General features: G+C 38.6%; 1 protein-coding gene across 1 annotated transcript in view; it reads left to right on the top strand.

The window, feature by feature from the left end:
- Positions 1 to 13,899, top strand: part of gan (gigaxonin) — a 30,509-nt gene that overhangs the window by 3,113 nt on the left and 13,497 nt on the right. The window contains exons 2-9 of the mRNA XM_034042622.3: positions 386 to 500; positions 1,483 to 1,833; positions 2,029 to 2,246; positions 6,910 to 7,031; positions 7,966 to 8,078; positions 8,933 to 9,082; positions 9,836 to 9,972; positions 10,540 to 10,674. Of these exons, the coding sequence (XP_033898513.1) occupies positions 386 to 500; positions 1,483 to 1,833; positions 2,029 to 2,246; positions 6,910 to 7,031; positions 7,966 to 8,078; positions 8,933 to 9,082; positions 9,836 to 9,972; positions 10,540 to 10,674 (1,341 nt within the window). The remainder of the gene's footprint in view (positions 1 to 385; positions 501 to 1,482; positions 1,834 to 2,028; positions 2,247 to 6,909; positions 7,032 to 7,965; positions 8,079 to 8,932; positions 9,083 to 9,835; positions 9,973 to 10,539; positions 10,675 to 13,899) is intronic.

The raw sequence follows: 13,899 nt of genomic DNA, 5'->3' as shown, positions 1-13,899 counted from the left end.
ACCTGACCAACTGACTTGCAGGTCCTGGAACTAGGTCAGCGAGTCATGGTAACAAGCTGTAGCCAGATTCCTCAGTAACGAAGCACAATTTCATTGGACAGCAGCAAGATATAAATGAAATTAATTCGCAGCATTTTAAAAGCTGTTGCTCAAGTTATATTTAGTTTAATAAAGACAAAAATCTTACAAAGCAGACCGTAACAGTAAAAAAAGAACAATTTTAAAGATGTGCAAATCAACAGGTTCCATTTTTGCTTCTAGAAAATCCATTTAGAAACTGCTGGTCAACTACACATTGACTATTTTAAACAGTTTGTTGTCTGAAAGATTGTATGAGCACCACACACCATTAGTGCGTCTTATTTTTTTTTTTTTTTTTTTGCAGAACTAAATTGAATTACAACCCTCCGAAGGAAGATGGCTCTGTGTATAGGATTGAGCTTCAGGGGATCTCTGTCAGTGTGATGAATGAGCTTCTGGACTACATCTTCTCTGGCGAGGTGGGGTTTGTATGCAGCAGTAAATCTTTGACGGATTCAAATTTAACTCTTTTCTTTCTCTCTTTTAATTGCTTCCGTTAAACTTATGTGACTCTGCTTTGTCACGGTTTTAAGCAACATGTACCGTCATATTTGTACCGTCACAATTCATTACATATTACAGTAATAAATGACTGTTTCCACTAAGGAAGATGTTTGGTGCAATGCTGAAAATCTTATGCATGTAGCTTCAATGTTTTTTTTTTGCATCCCCCCCTCACTATTATGGAGTTTACAGTCCTGAGTGGTTGTGGGTTCTGTTGCTTCCATATGAGGTATCATTCTCCTCTTACTATGCCTTTTCTTGGATTTGAGCTTGTCTGGATATCCTAAAAGTGTGGCAATGCGACTAGTTGAATAGTTGGAATGGAATGAGGAAGGCTGTTAAGTCCCAATATATAGGATTCTTTGGACCAGCTCAAAGCCAGGTAAAGACAAATTTATAAGAAAGAGCATCGAAACCACTCAATGATTGAAAACACCATAAAAAGCTATTAAAATGATATCTGAAGCTACTTACTCTTTTAAAGTATGCCCAGCTACAAGTATAGGTTTTGTTGTAGCAGAGCATTCTGGATAAATGTAATTTTAGGTGAGTGTTCCTCAAGGCAACAAGTACAACCAAATGACACCACCAGGAAGATCACACATATATCTTCACTATCCTAGAAGAAAGTCTTTGTAGAGTTACATTCTAGGTTGCTATTAATTTATATCTTTTTGGATTGATAATGGAGAACCAACTGTCTGATTTTGGGTGAAAAGATGTTTTTTCTTTCTTTCTTTCTTTCTTTCTTTCTTTCTTTCTTTCTTTACTGTAAGCTGTCATTGCCTTGTTACACTTCCATACCAGGGTTATGATGAACCATCCTTGATCTCATTTATGTTATATTTGTATCCTGTGCTTGGTCAGCTTATGTCGGTGAGCTTTCTTTTCATGCAGATCCGACTCAGTGAAGAGACCATCCAGGACATCGTGCAGGCAGCAGACCTGCTGCTCCTCACTGACCTCAAGACCCTGTGCTGCGAGTTCCTGGAGGGCTGCATCGTGGCAGAGAACTGCATCGGGATCCGTCAGTTTGCACTGCACTACTGCCTTCATCACGTGCACTACCTGGCCACGGAGTTCCTGGAGACGCACTTCCGGGATGTGAGCAGCACCGAGGAGTTCCTGGAGCTGAGCCCAGAGAGACTCAAAGAGATCATCGCCTTGGAGAAACTCAACGTGGGCAATGAGAAGTACATCTTCGAAGCAGTGGTCAGGTGGATATCGGACGATGTGGATGCCAGGAGGGTAAGTGGACAGGATCCACTGCTATAAAACCCTCAATAGTGTGTGGAATTTTGTCTACACTTGGCATCCAAAAATAGTTTACAGTGGAGGTTGTTTTAGCTTAGACATTTAGAAAAAAAAAAAAAAATGTCGCCATGAACTATTATTGGTCAATTATGCGTCTACTTCAAAATTTTACACAAATGCATTCTCTAGGTGTTCATGAAAGATGTGATGTCAGAGGTGTGGGTGCACGGTTTGGACTCGACCTACCTGCGAGATCAGATGATGGCTGACCCTTTGGTGCGAGACATCATCCGGGAGTGTAACAACATCCCCCTGAGCCCAACACAGCACGGAGAGAACCAGCTCGCCACCTTCAAGCCCCGCGGCTACTCCGAGTGCATCATCACACTGGGAGGGGAGGAGAGGGCGTGAGTCACTCTGTCCCTTTCAGTGCTTTTCTTAGGGTTTGGACGATAATGACGTTTTCAGTTATTTACTATAAATCAGCTACAGCTGTGGCCAAAACTTTTGCATCACCCTAAATAATTAACTACATAAAGTCGAATGAAACCTGCTGAATAATGTCACGTTAACATGTTGAGTTACATACCGCTTTGAAGTTTTCGATATACTTAACGGAAAACGGAGAAATTGAAAAATGTGCAAAATGTTTGGCCATAGCTGTATAAATGGTCACTGTAGCAGGATAGCGTCAAGAATGAGACTCAGAGGCTAGAAACTGCATGGGTGAAAGTTTTCCATCTGTAGATGCAATTACTTCAAAATGACCTCTCCCAGATTCACGTAGAAATGTAAAAACAATTCAGTGGTGTTGAGGGTATATATATATATATATATATATATATATATATACTATTGTGGAAAACAGCTTAAAACACTCAATTGTTGTGCTGTTTTTAGAATGAAACACTCACCTATAGGTACCAAAACAGACTTGGTGTTACTGAATAAGAAAGTTTACTGGTCTAGAGCTTATCTGTATTCAAAGTGAGTATAAGTTAGATTTTGTTTTTATACAATTAAATAAACTGGGCTGAAGCTGTAGTTAAAGCGCTGTCACACGTTTATTAACAAAATAAACAAAACAAACACAGGAACAAAGCAGCTGGCACAAGGGCCAAAATAAACGTTTAAAATAACGTTTACTCAAAACTAAATAATACCTCTGTCCAGCTGGGCATTCGCCTTCACCGACCAAAACAAAAATGCACAGCTAGACTCTCCTAACTCCTCTCCAAACACTCTCCCCTAAACAAATAATTTTCTTCCCTTGTATCCCAAGTGGCTGGAGCAAATTAAGCATCCAGTATTCAGTTAAGGCCCCAGCCACTTCCCACATTGAGATTGAATACCCTTGTCCCTGGCTACAATTTATTTGAAAACGGAGGTGTAATACAAGTAAAAGGCCTCAGGGTGGTGCCAGAGTGTCAAACTTATCTGACTTCTCCAGCGACTTGAGTATTTATTTATCTATTTATTAATGTATTTAATTATTAGACACCCTTATCCAGGGCGACATACAATTGTTACAAAGTATCACATTACAAAGTATTACATTTCAGAATGTCACATTAAAGATAAGAGCAGTTGTAAGTAAAGTACAATAAAATCAGCAGAAAAAGATCAAATTCAAGTAAGAGCAAAAAAACAGAGATTACAGTAAATAATTACATGTAAGAGCGTGTTTGACTGAGAGCAGTTAACTTATATTAAAAATATTTGCTTATACGAGTAAAGTCCAGTATGAGCACGTAAGTACGATGAATAGATGAGAATGATTTCAAATAAGAGCAATTACAAAAACCGTGAATACGGATACAAGTCATTCCACGCCAGCTCAACCAGAAAAGGGGCATTTTGTTGCCCTGCCGTCTCAGATTTAGCTAGAAAAATTCACCTGGGGGGTTTCGGGCCCGCTGAGTTAGAAATGCTAATCTGTTTTTTATTTTTTTATTTATTTTTTTAATATATATTTTTTAAATTTCCACTTCGAGCTGTGACCTGGCAAAGGTCAACCTAAAGTGAAAAAGTGACCCTGACAAGAAAAATCACCCTGGGCTCAACTTAGACTCTATCATTATGTATATCACCTCGTTCAACTCTTAATGAATAGGACTTGAGAGAAAAACATACCAGGAGCACTTAACTCACTTTTGGCAAGTTGCCAGACATGGGGTAAGTGACGAGTTTTATTCGAACTTCAGCCCAACCCTTTACCCTGTAGGGGATGCAGGTCCTAAAATGTTAGTATTGCTGTAAGAACCTTAGGAACCAGTCTTCCAAATTTTGTGAAACATTTTTGGTTTCAAGTTCCCCCACTGGTCATTAACATCGCCTGAAATTTGAATTTTTTGGTATTTCTACCAAGTTTAGGATGAAATAACTCACATGGGGGGGCTCCAAAAAATCACCTAAAGATATTTTTGGATAGATGTTGATGAGATCTTCAAGAATCAAGCAAAACATTTTGGTATCCACGATTTTGGCCACTTTGGTGAGGCTAAAGTACCACATAGTCCTAACCGAACTGGCGTTATTCTTCAATTTTGCATTGTCTGGGGTTAGATCTAGAGTAAAAAGTAACAGGGTGTGCTTCCAGTGGCACTAGCTTGGAGTTGAGGAGTTACAAACTTGCATGTGGAACTTAGATTTCTTTGTTACAATGACACATTTGAAACTACCAAAACCTCAATTAGGTGTGTTTTTAAAAACTACAAACTGATCGAAAACACAAAAAAATAGATTACCATGGTAAACTTAAGGAACTTGAGGGGTTAACAACTTCCGGTGCCACTAGAATTTCACGTCTAATCCTACTGGAATTGAACTAAAATTCTCAGTTCTTGTGATAAGTATATAACTACGCATAAAGAATTGGATCTTAAACATTTTAAAAGTTGCATGCAAAATGTGGTTGGTTAACAACTGCTGTAGAAACCACACATCACATAGTTAAGTAATTATCACATTTAAAATTATTGCGGGCGTGAACCCGAATGGGGAGTGAGATTTTCTTCACAATGTTCTTCTCTTTCCTTGTGGTTTCTTTCCAACAAAAGAAAACTCTTTATTTTATAGGGCGTGGTGCCTACCTAGGGGGATAACTGACTGATTGGCCAACCATTCATGAGAGCCATTTGCAGCATTCTTAAGCATCCTAGGCAGGCGCACCTGAAAGTCTTTGGAGTTTAAGTCTTCAGTGGCAGGAAAGCTCTACCTTGCCACAATAAGCCAAGTCCTATTTCTTCAGGATGTGCCAGTTGCCAGTATGCATGGCGCCAGGACACTGGAGCGCCGCACGGAGTAGTGTTAAAAACCACATGGCAACCACGTTGCATTGTCAAGATGGCTGAAGACATGCATATTATGCAAACGGTGGGGTAATAGGTGTAGGGTTTTTTTTTTTTTGAAAAACAGTGAATTTCCCATTTTTTTTCAACACCAGACCTCACAGCCAAAGGATATTAAGATTGGAAGCCACATACAGTACGGTAAGCATAGATCATTAAATGGTTAACCCCTCAAGCACCTAAAGTCTGACAAGATTATCTATTTTTTGTGTTTTCGATCAGTTTGTAGTTTTTAAAACACACCTAAATGATGTTTTGGTAGTTTCAAATGTGTCACTGTAACAAAGAAATCCAAGTTCCACATGCAAGTTCATAACCCTTCAGCTTCAAGCTAGTGCCACTGGAAACACACCCTGTCACCTTTTACTATAGATCTAACCCCAGACAATGCAAAATTGAATAACACCAGTTCGGTTAGGACTATGTGGTACTTTAGCTTCACCAAAGTGGCCATAAGCAACAAACACAAATTCAAAAATCCAAAATCTGCAGATACCAAAATGTTTTTCTTGATTCTTGTAGATCTCATCAAATTGGTGGAAATACCAAAAATTCAAATTTCAGGAAGGGGTTATGACCAGTGGGGGGACTTGAAAACAAAAGTGTTTCACAGAATTTGGAAGAGTTCTTACAGAAATACTAACATTTTAGGACCTGCATCCCCTACAGGGTAAAGGGTTGGGCTGAAATTCAAATAAAACCCGTCACTTACACCTCGTCTGGCAACTTGCCAAAAGTGAATTAGGTGCTCCTGATATGTTTTTATCGAAAACCCTATTCTTTAAGGGTCGAATGAGTTGCTACACATGATGGTAGCGTCTAAGTTGAGCCCAGGGTGATTTTTCACTTTAGGTTGCCAGGTGACAGCTCGAAGGGGAAATTAAAAAGAAAAAAAGATTGGTATTTCTGAACTCAGCGGGCCTGAAAATCCCCAGGTGAATATTTCTAGCGGAGACAGTCGGGCAACAGCACTGGTTGAGTTGGTATGGAATGACCCATGCCTATAATAGTAAAGTCGAATACAAGATACAGGAAGTAGTTATAATTAAGAGCAGTAATAGAATATGGCAAAGTATGGAACAGTTCCGTACAAGTACAAGCTGATGCAAGTACTGGTACAATTGGGTGCCACATAGCCCAGTATAGTCCCGAGTTGTAAGGTTTACAGATGCCGTCTGAACAGGTGTGTCTTGAGGAGGCACCGCAAGGTGGTCAGGGACTGAGCAGTCCTGATATCCGTGGGTAGGTCGTTCCACCGCTGAGGGGCAAGGCTGGAGAAGGAGTGGGCTCTAGGAGCGGAGGGATGGGTACAGCCAATCTGCCGGTGACGGAGGAGCAGAGGGGCGAGAGGGGGTGTAGGGAAAAATGATAGTCTGGAGATAGGAGGTGAGCAGCAGAGTTTTGGATGAGCTGGGCAGAGGCAGGGAGGCCGGCCAGGAGGGAGTTGCAGTAGTCAAGATGGGACAGCTTTTTTTAATTTTATTTTTTTAAGATTGGGTGATGCAGGTCTGTTTTGAAGGCAGGGGGGAAGCAGCCAGAGAGCAAAGAGGTGTTGAGAAGAGAGGAGATGAAAGTGAGTAGAGCAGGGGCAGCAGTCTGTAAGAGATGAGTGAGGAGGGGGCCCAGAGCACAGAATGATTGTACTTCCTATTCTTGGCTAACTGTGAACTGGGGAGGAGGGGGGTAGCTGGAATAGTAAAATCTTCCTCTTTCATTTCAGCACTCGCAAGCCATCTAAAGTCATGCGCTGCATGTGCCCGCTGTATGATCCAAACAGACAGCTCTGGATAGAGCTGATGCCCATGAGCATTGCAAGGTTCAGCCATGGAGTGCTGGCTGCAGGTGAGCCTTCCTCACATCCCTGGGAGTTTTTTGGGTGTCCCAGATCCGTTTTTTATATTGCTACAGATGCCATTAATTAAAGCTGCATGATTTCTGACAAACTGCAAATGGTTCTTCCTCAAAAACACTTCTCCTGAATTTTTTCAATGTAGTATGTTTTGCTTTTAGGGAGGGGGCTAATCTGGATTTGGGTGGGCACAAACAGGGTGGTGGTGTAAAAATATTGTGACATGGGTCCTTCCTGTTTTTACCCACCCAGTACCAAGTACAACTGCGACACAACCATAATAATTATAGAATGTTACAAAGCAACATTTACCACTTTAAAATAATTGCTAAATCACTTGAAAACTACATCACAGCAAGCCACCTCATAAAGTAGAGAGCAAAAGCTTTCATTAAGGTATGTTTTTGTGAATGTGTGGCTCTCCTTTAAACTAAACAGTGTTTCGCCAGTAGCATTGCTCACTCAATTTTGGTTAGACCCAAATAGCAAAAAAACAAAAGTCTTGTATAAAGTATGGAATGTGTTGATTGTTTCTAGTTCTCAATATTGTCTCTTACGCCTATGAGTTGATTTAACAATTTTACTCCTGTTTCCCTGTTGGTGTCTATACAAATTCAACATGAGATCAGAATGCCAATGCTCTGTGTTGTTCTCTGTTCTACCAGAAGGTGGCAGTGAACCCGTATCTTGCTTGCCTTTTGGGAAACTTAATTGTTAGAGAAAACTCTGTCAGGAGCAAGTTATGAGAGCAATCACAACATTGCACGGTGACAAACACATTTTTGTAATTTCGGCTGCATGTTTATAACCAGTTTCCATCATTCCTTTTGTTCATGCATCTTGTTACTGAGTCCAGCTATTGTATTAAGCTGAGGGCTTAGGAGATTTCACAGAGTAAAACCAGTAATCTTTGCGTTCTCTTTCTAGAGGGCTTACTGTTTGTGGTTGGAGGATTGGATGAAAATAAAACTTCTCTCAACTCAGGGGAAAAGTATGACCCTGATACCAACACCTGGAGTGCCATTTCACCTATGCTTGAGGTCAGTGAAGGCTTTCACTGCAACAAAGGGAAGCTGTGGGCTCTGTAAAGCTATTCAATAGCTACCAGTTCTGTTTGCTCAGGCACGTCTGAGGCTGGTACAGCAGACCAGCCGCAACAGATTTCAACATGCATTGTTCCGTGTGCTAATCCACTCTGTATTTGTTGTTGATATAAGCAGTATCATGTTCTATACTGTGTCGAAGGGGCTGCATGCTCACAGAGTATTCCATCATCAGTGACACTCTTGGCATCTTGTCAAAATGTGAATAGTTCTTAAAGAATGTTGGGCTACGCTTTTTGCTTGGAATCGGAAACCTGGCTAGAAATGTTTATAACATTCTAGGAACTGTTTATATTAGTACTGGGACAAATAATCGAATATTCAAACAACCTACTTGAAAATGACTGTTCAGCTTTGTTCATGCAATACAATTTATAAATGACGTAAATGGCTGTTTCAAAAAGGTGACATCTGAAATAAATAACACACATTCTACTGCACGGTAGAGTGTTTTTCATTGTTCTTTAATAGATGAGGTAATGGATTTATTTTACTCCCAAGAGGTTTGTTTTTTTTGCAATGTTATATGGCAGCTGATTCAAAATTAAAAAAAAAATAATATTTATATATACAGTATATCTATATATATATTTTTTTATATACTGTATGTATATGTACATTTTAAATGGAAGTTGGAACATGAGAGGCCCATGTTTGCCCCAGCACTAATTTGCTAGACACAGAGGTGAATGGAATTTGTATTTTCAGGTGTTGCCTGAACTAGTCTTGTGGTTAGTTTCTACGTACGCATATTCATGTGTCCTACTTTTTATTTCTTGATTTATTTTTAGGCCAGGCATAACTTTGGGATAGTGGAGATTGACGGATTGATTTACGTCCTGGGAGGGGAGGATGGAGAGAAAGAGATGGTCTCAATAGAGGTGTACGACATCCACACCAACGTCTGGAAGACTCAGTCTGACATGACCATGGTTCGAAAGGTGTGTAGCATGTTACACCATGCTGGTATTTACTAGTAATATTTACTACAGTTGGGTCTGCGTAGTAGAAATATAGTTTAGATATAACAAGGGTTCTTCATTATCTGTGAGGAGCGCACAATGCTGTAATAACACAGTGCTGTAATAATTTGTTAATCTTTTGATCTTCATTGAAACATCACAAAACCTGCTAATTGTCAGATTTTATGACAATGGACAGTTGTATCAGGTAAACAATAAAAAGGGAATTAATTGGATGGAAAACATATATCAGCTTTCATATTCAGCCCTTTGCATATTATTTTAATGTTATTATTTGATATTTGTATATGTTTATCTTTTTGTATAGAATCTAAAAAATGTAGCTTCAATATGTAAGTGTGTTACAAATACAGTCCCTGCTTTTAGTACAATACATGTCTTTTCGATTTACTGCAAGTCCGCCAAGGCGTGTGTTAAACAGGCCAGGCTTTGTTTTTCAGCTGGTCAGAAACAACAAATAAATCGAATATGAATGCAGGAAGCAGTAAGGCCTGTACCAGTACCTCTTGCACAATTAACAGGTTTTACTGATGTTTCCATAAACCAGTTCCGGCTGAAAAAAGAAATACGTATTTTGTGCTGTTCTTAAAAATAAACACTTAAAACGAAGAACCTTAGAGAAAAGCTGTGTCACTACAAGCTGGAGAATGGCAGACAAGGTTTTCCTGTGTTGGCAAGGGAATATAATATGACAACGTGCTCTCTTTACAGATTGGATGTTATGCAACCATGAACAAGAAGATCTATGCAATGGGTGGAGGCTCTTATGGGAAGCTCTATGAATCGGTGGAGTGCTATGACCCAAAGACGCAGCAGTGGACAGCTATCTGCCCTCTGAAGGAAAGGAGGTAAAGCATTGAAAAGAATCCTCAGGTTGCACGCAATGTTGAACTCTGGGATAAAGCAGTAATGAGATTGCATTATTTTATTTGTTTTAATAAACTAAATACACCATTTTTGGATAAGGCCTATTCTATGTTACATGTGTTTCAGTTTGGAGCACACCCTCCATCATTGTCATGTAGGCTGAAAACTTAAGTGTAACACATATTAAAGTTATATAGCCAAAAGCTTCCTAAACAAACATTTTCTTGATTCAAATGATAAAAACTCATAAGGAATGATTTCTTGAGTCCTTAACCCTGTAATGCCCAAACATTTTTTTTTAAATGAGAAAAGCTACTTTATTTATGTAACTAGATTCCTGTCTGGCAATACACAATGTACTGCATATTAACTATTCTGGCTTGTGAGGCTGCATTTAAAAAATAATCTTAGAGAGGTGGTTGAGCATTGTATCATTGTGATAAGGAAATGGGCATTTCCTTATCACAAAATTGTCTTGTACAACAAGCTTGTTGTGGACAAGTTGCCCTTTTAATAAACCTGTTTATTAAACCCCCTGCTCCCATCAGATTTGGAGCCGTAGCCTGTGGTGTGGGACAGGAGCTTTATGTGTTTGGAGGGGTACGCAGCCGGGAGACAGACCACCCCCAAACTACTGAGATGTTGACCTGCAAATCTGAGTTCTACCATGATGAATACAAAAGGTAAGTGTAGAGAAAATGCAATAAAAATAAATCTAAATCTTAACGTGATTTTTTTATTAGTGCAACGTCCCCATTGTGTGTTTTTTTTTTTTTTTTTTTTTTTTTTTTTTTTAATTTACTTAGCAGGGTTGTGCTTGTAGGGGAGACTTTAGGAGAACCCTTAACTGCGGAAGTGTGTGGTGTTCAGCTGTATTTCAGCTGTCATGAACCCTGTTCCAAGCACCATTCTGAAGCACTGTGCTGTTTTAATAATTGCCCTCCTCTCCCTCCTGTAAGCAGGTTTATTCATGTCTCTGTGTGAAGAATGTGTAGTAGTGCATTCTCAGAGTAGGTGCAGTGAGCACACAGCACGGTTCAAAACAAGGTAAACATTGAGGGTCAGAATCATACACTACTTTTGAAAAGCTGAGATTTTAAATGTGCACCTCTTGGAGAATCAATATTAGGATTTAAACAAACACAGAAATCTAACTTTTGATTTGTATTTTGTTTTATGTTACTGATTCTTCTTATGTTTAAAATCAATAATATATATTTTTTTAAACTCAACTTTTTTAAACTCACATGTAAACCCCAGTTCTACATAGAGTTTGATCCTTAATGTTATTGGAAACTATGACGAGTCTCAAGAACACGATTCTCAATGTGAAGGCATCTCTGCATGCACCTGAGAACGACAACACCAGGCAGTAAACCGGAGCTCTAGCAGTTTGGTTGTGGGCACTTTCCCATGTGAACTCCACTCCTGTCCCAGCATTGCTGCTGTGGGCACTGTACTGTTAATGGGTTGGCTTTTTGGAATAAAATGGATCCCGTCTACTTTTGTGGACGTTCCCATGACTTAACCGCAAAAAAAAACAAAAAACAGATTGGTAACCATTCTATCATTCCTGATTTTATTTCAGGTCTCCTAACAACATGTTTTGGGTTTTTTTTTTTATAAATGAAAAAATGTAAAAGTAACAGGTTTTAGACCCAGTTTTCCAGTTGCTGAAGCAAGGTGAAGTAACTTGATTCGGCTTCACAAATCAATTGTGAGAGCGAGCTGGAGTTTCACTGCAGGGTCTCTTGTTGCTCTAACCATTAAAACACAGTCACAGAGAAATGTCATGATGCCTGGGGGACTTGTCTCATCTTTGATCTTGATCTACTGAGTTTTAAATACAGCGCTTTGCATAATGTATCTTTGTCTGTTCCAAACCAGATATGTACAGTGACTTCATATCAGTTGCAAGCACCTTAACACAAATAGTCATAAACATAAGCACTTAACTGTATGAATAATAAAAGTTATATGAAACTTGGACATTAATGTAACATGTGAAATATTAGCCCTGTGTGTGGATCTAATGACACCACTTAGTAAAATGAGTGAAGGGTGTGAAAGTCAAACACCCAATAGAGCTTCATAGTCTCTTTAGTTTGTCGCTGTTAAACCTATGTAAATCTTTTACCATTTAAATGGCATCTTTATTAAGATCCACTGCTATGTAGGTCAATCAAATAGATATTTGCCATGTAAAAAATCCATTAAAATGATTGTAAATTTAAAATGTTGATGGGCGGGTCATTTTAGGCATCCTTATTTTATTATTATTTGTACATTTACTTTAAAATAGTCAACTTGATCAGAATAGAATGTAACTCAAACTAAAATTAGATAATAACGGCACATGAATATCAACAGAAAAAAAAATCTAATTAAACATAGTTATTGGAAAGATAACTGAAAAATGCAAACTTTCTTTTAGGATATATCGCAAGAACGATAGGTACAGGTAGGCTTCCCTTTGGTGCTTCTTTATTTCAATAAACATACAGTTGGTCAATATGTAAAAACTGGACTAGCAAAGTACTCTGGCTTAAACATCGCCTTCTAGTGGAAAAGCACAATATGGCCAAAGTCCTTTGAATTCCGGGCTGCAAGATAATCAAGCTGCAATTCTTGTTTTTAAAGTCAGGTGGCATCTGTACAGCATGATAGATAGAAAGAACACAACTAAACAAACAAACGGCAAATTCAACAAAGAGAAGTAGAAAGATAACCGAGAAGCCAGCCACTATTACTCCAGTTTTTTCTGATTTCATATTCCTTATTGCTTAACCCTTAACTACTGTGGTGAAATGAGCCAATAACTACACATGAAAATGGGCTTTTAGAGCATGTTTCATGTTTCGTGAAAAGGCACAACAAGCACTGTACTGCATAGCAAAGGTAAATGTGTCATAGTCTTTGACCCATCCCAGCAATTAAGGGTTAATTTTGTGTAGGTATAAATATGCATACTGTAAGTAAAATGTTTTTTTTTTTTTTAAACTTACTAACATTAATGTTCTTGTGTTCCAGTAAAACCTTGCTTTAAGGCCAACTTAATAAAGGCCACTTTTTTTTTTTTTTTTTTTTATACAGTCCTGATATATAAAGTCACTTTCTGTAGGTCTACAGGGATGGAAATAAGACTCCCATTGTATAGCACTTTGATCCATTCCTGGTTTTACTATGAGTTTAATAAGACTCAGCTGAACTTGTTACCTGCACACTGTGGCTAATCAAACATGTATTAACCTGGAATGGGTGAAACTGCTATGTAATAGGGGTCTTTATTTCCATCACTGGCTGCTTGTCACTATTAAGAGTACTATGTGCAAGTGAATTTGTTGAATGACCTCTCTAACAAAACCAACTTGCAGTAAATTACCAATAATAAATAAATCTATAAGCATGGGTGAAGCATGATGTAATTCATCTGATGAAAAAAAAAAAAAATACAACTAAAATAAGGTTTTTAGAAACTTAAACCGTAAAGCATGCTTGCCTGCAAACACTAAAATAAATCAAATCAAATATGAAGAAACATGGTTAACAAGTTAAATAATTAAAAGATCCAAATCCTCTAGTGGAACTTCAATAGTACCCTTATAAAAGTGTCCCACAGTAAAAGCATAGCAAGGTGTTAAAAAGCACAGTGAAAGCATTGTAAAGCACAGAGAAGTATGGTAAAACATATTAAAAACATGGCAAACCAGGGTAAACTATGGTAAATGCATAGCATAACTGACCCTTAATAGCGAGGTTTCATTGTACTTGCAAAAACAGGTTCCAGAACATAATTACTAAACATTGATTACTCTTGTTATTCAGTGTTGCTGGTGCACCACTGCCTTTACTTTGCCCCAGTAAGCACTGAACGCAGTGCACGTGGCTCACTTAGTTAATAAGTAGCG

The sequence above is a fragment of the Acipenser ruthenus genome, chromosome 20, assembly GCF_902713425.1.
Source record: "Acipenser ruthenus chromosome 20, fAciRut3.2 maternal haplotype, whole genome shotgun sequence".
Classification (NCBI taxonomy): domain Eukaryota; kingdom Metazoa; phylum Chordata; class Actinopteri; order Acipenseriformes; family Acipenseridae; genus Acipenser; species Acipenser ruthenus.
This window is presented reverse-complemented; position numbering and strand designations above follow the sequence as displayed.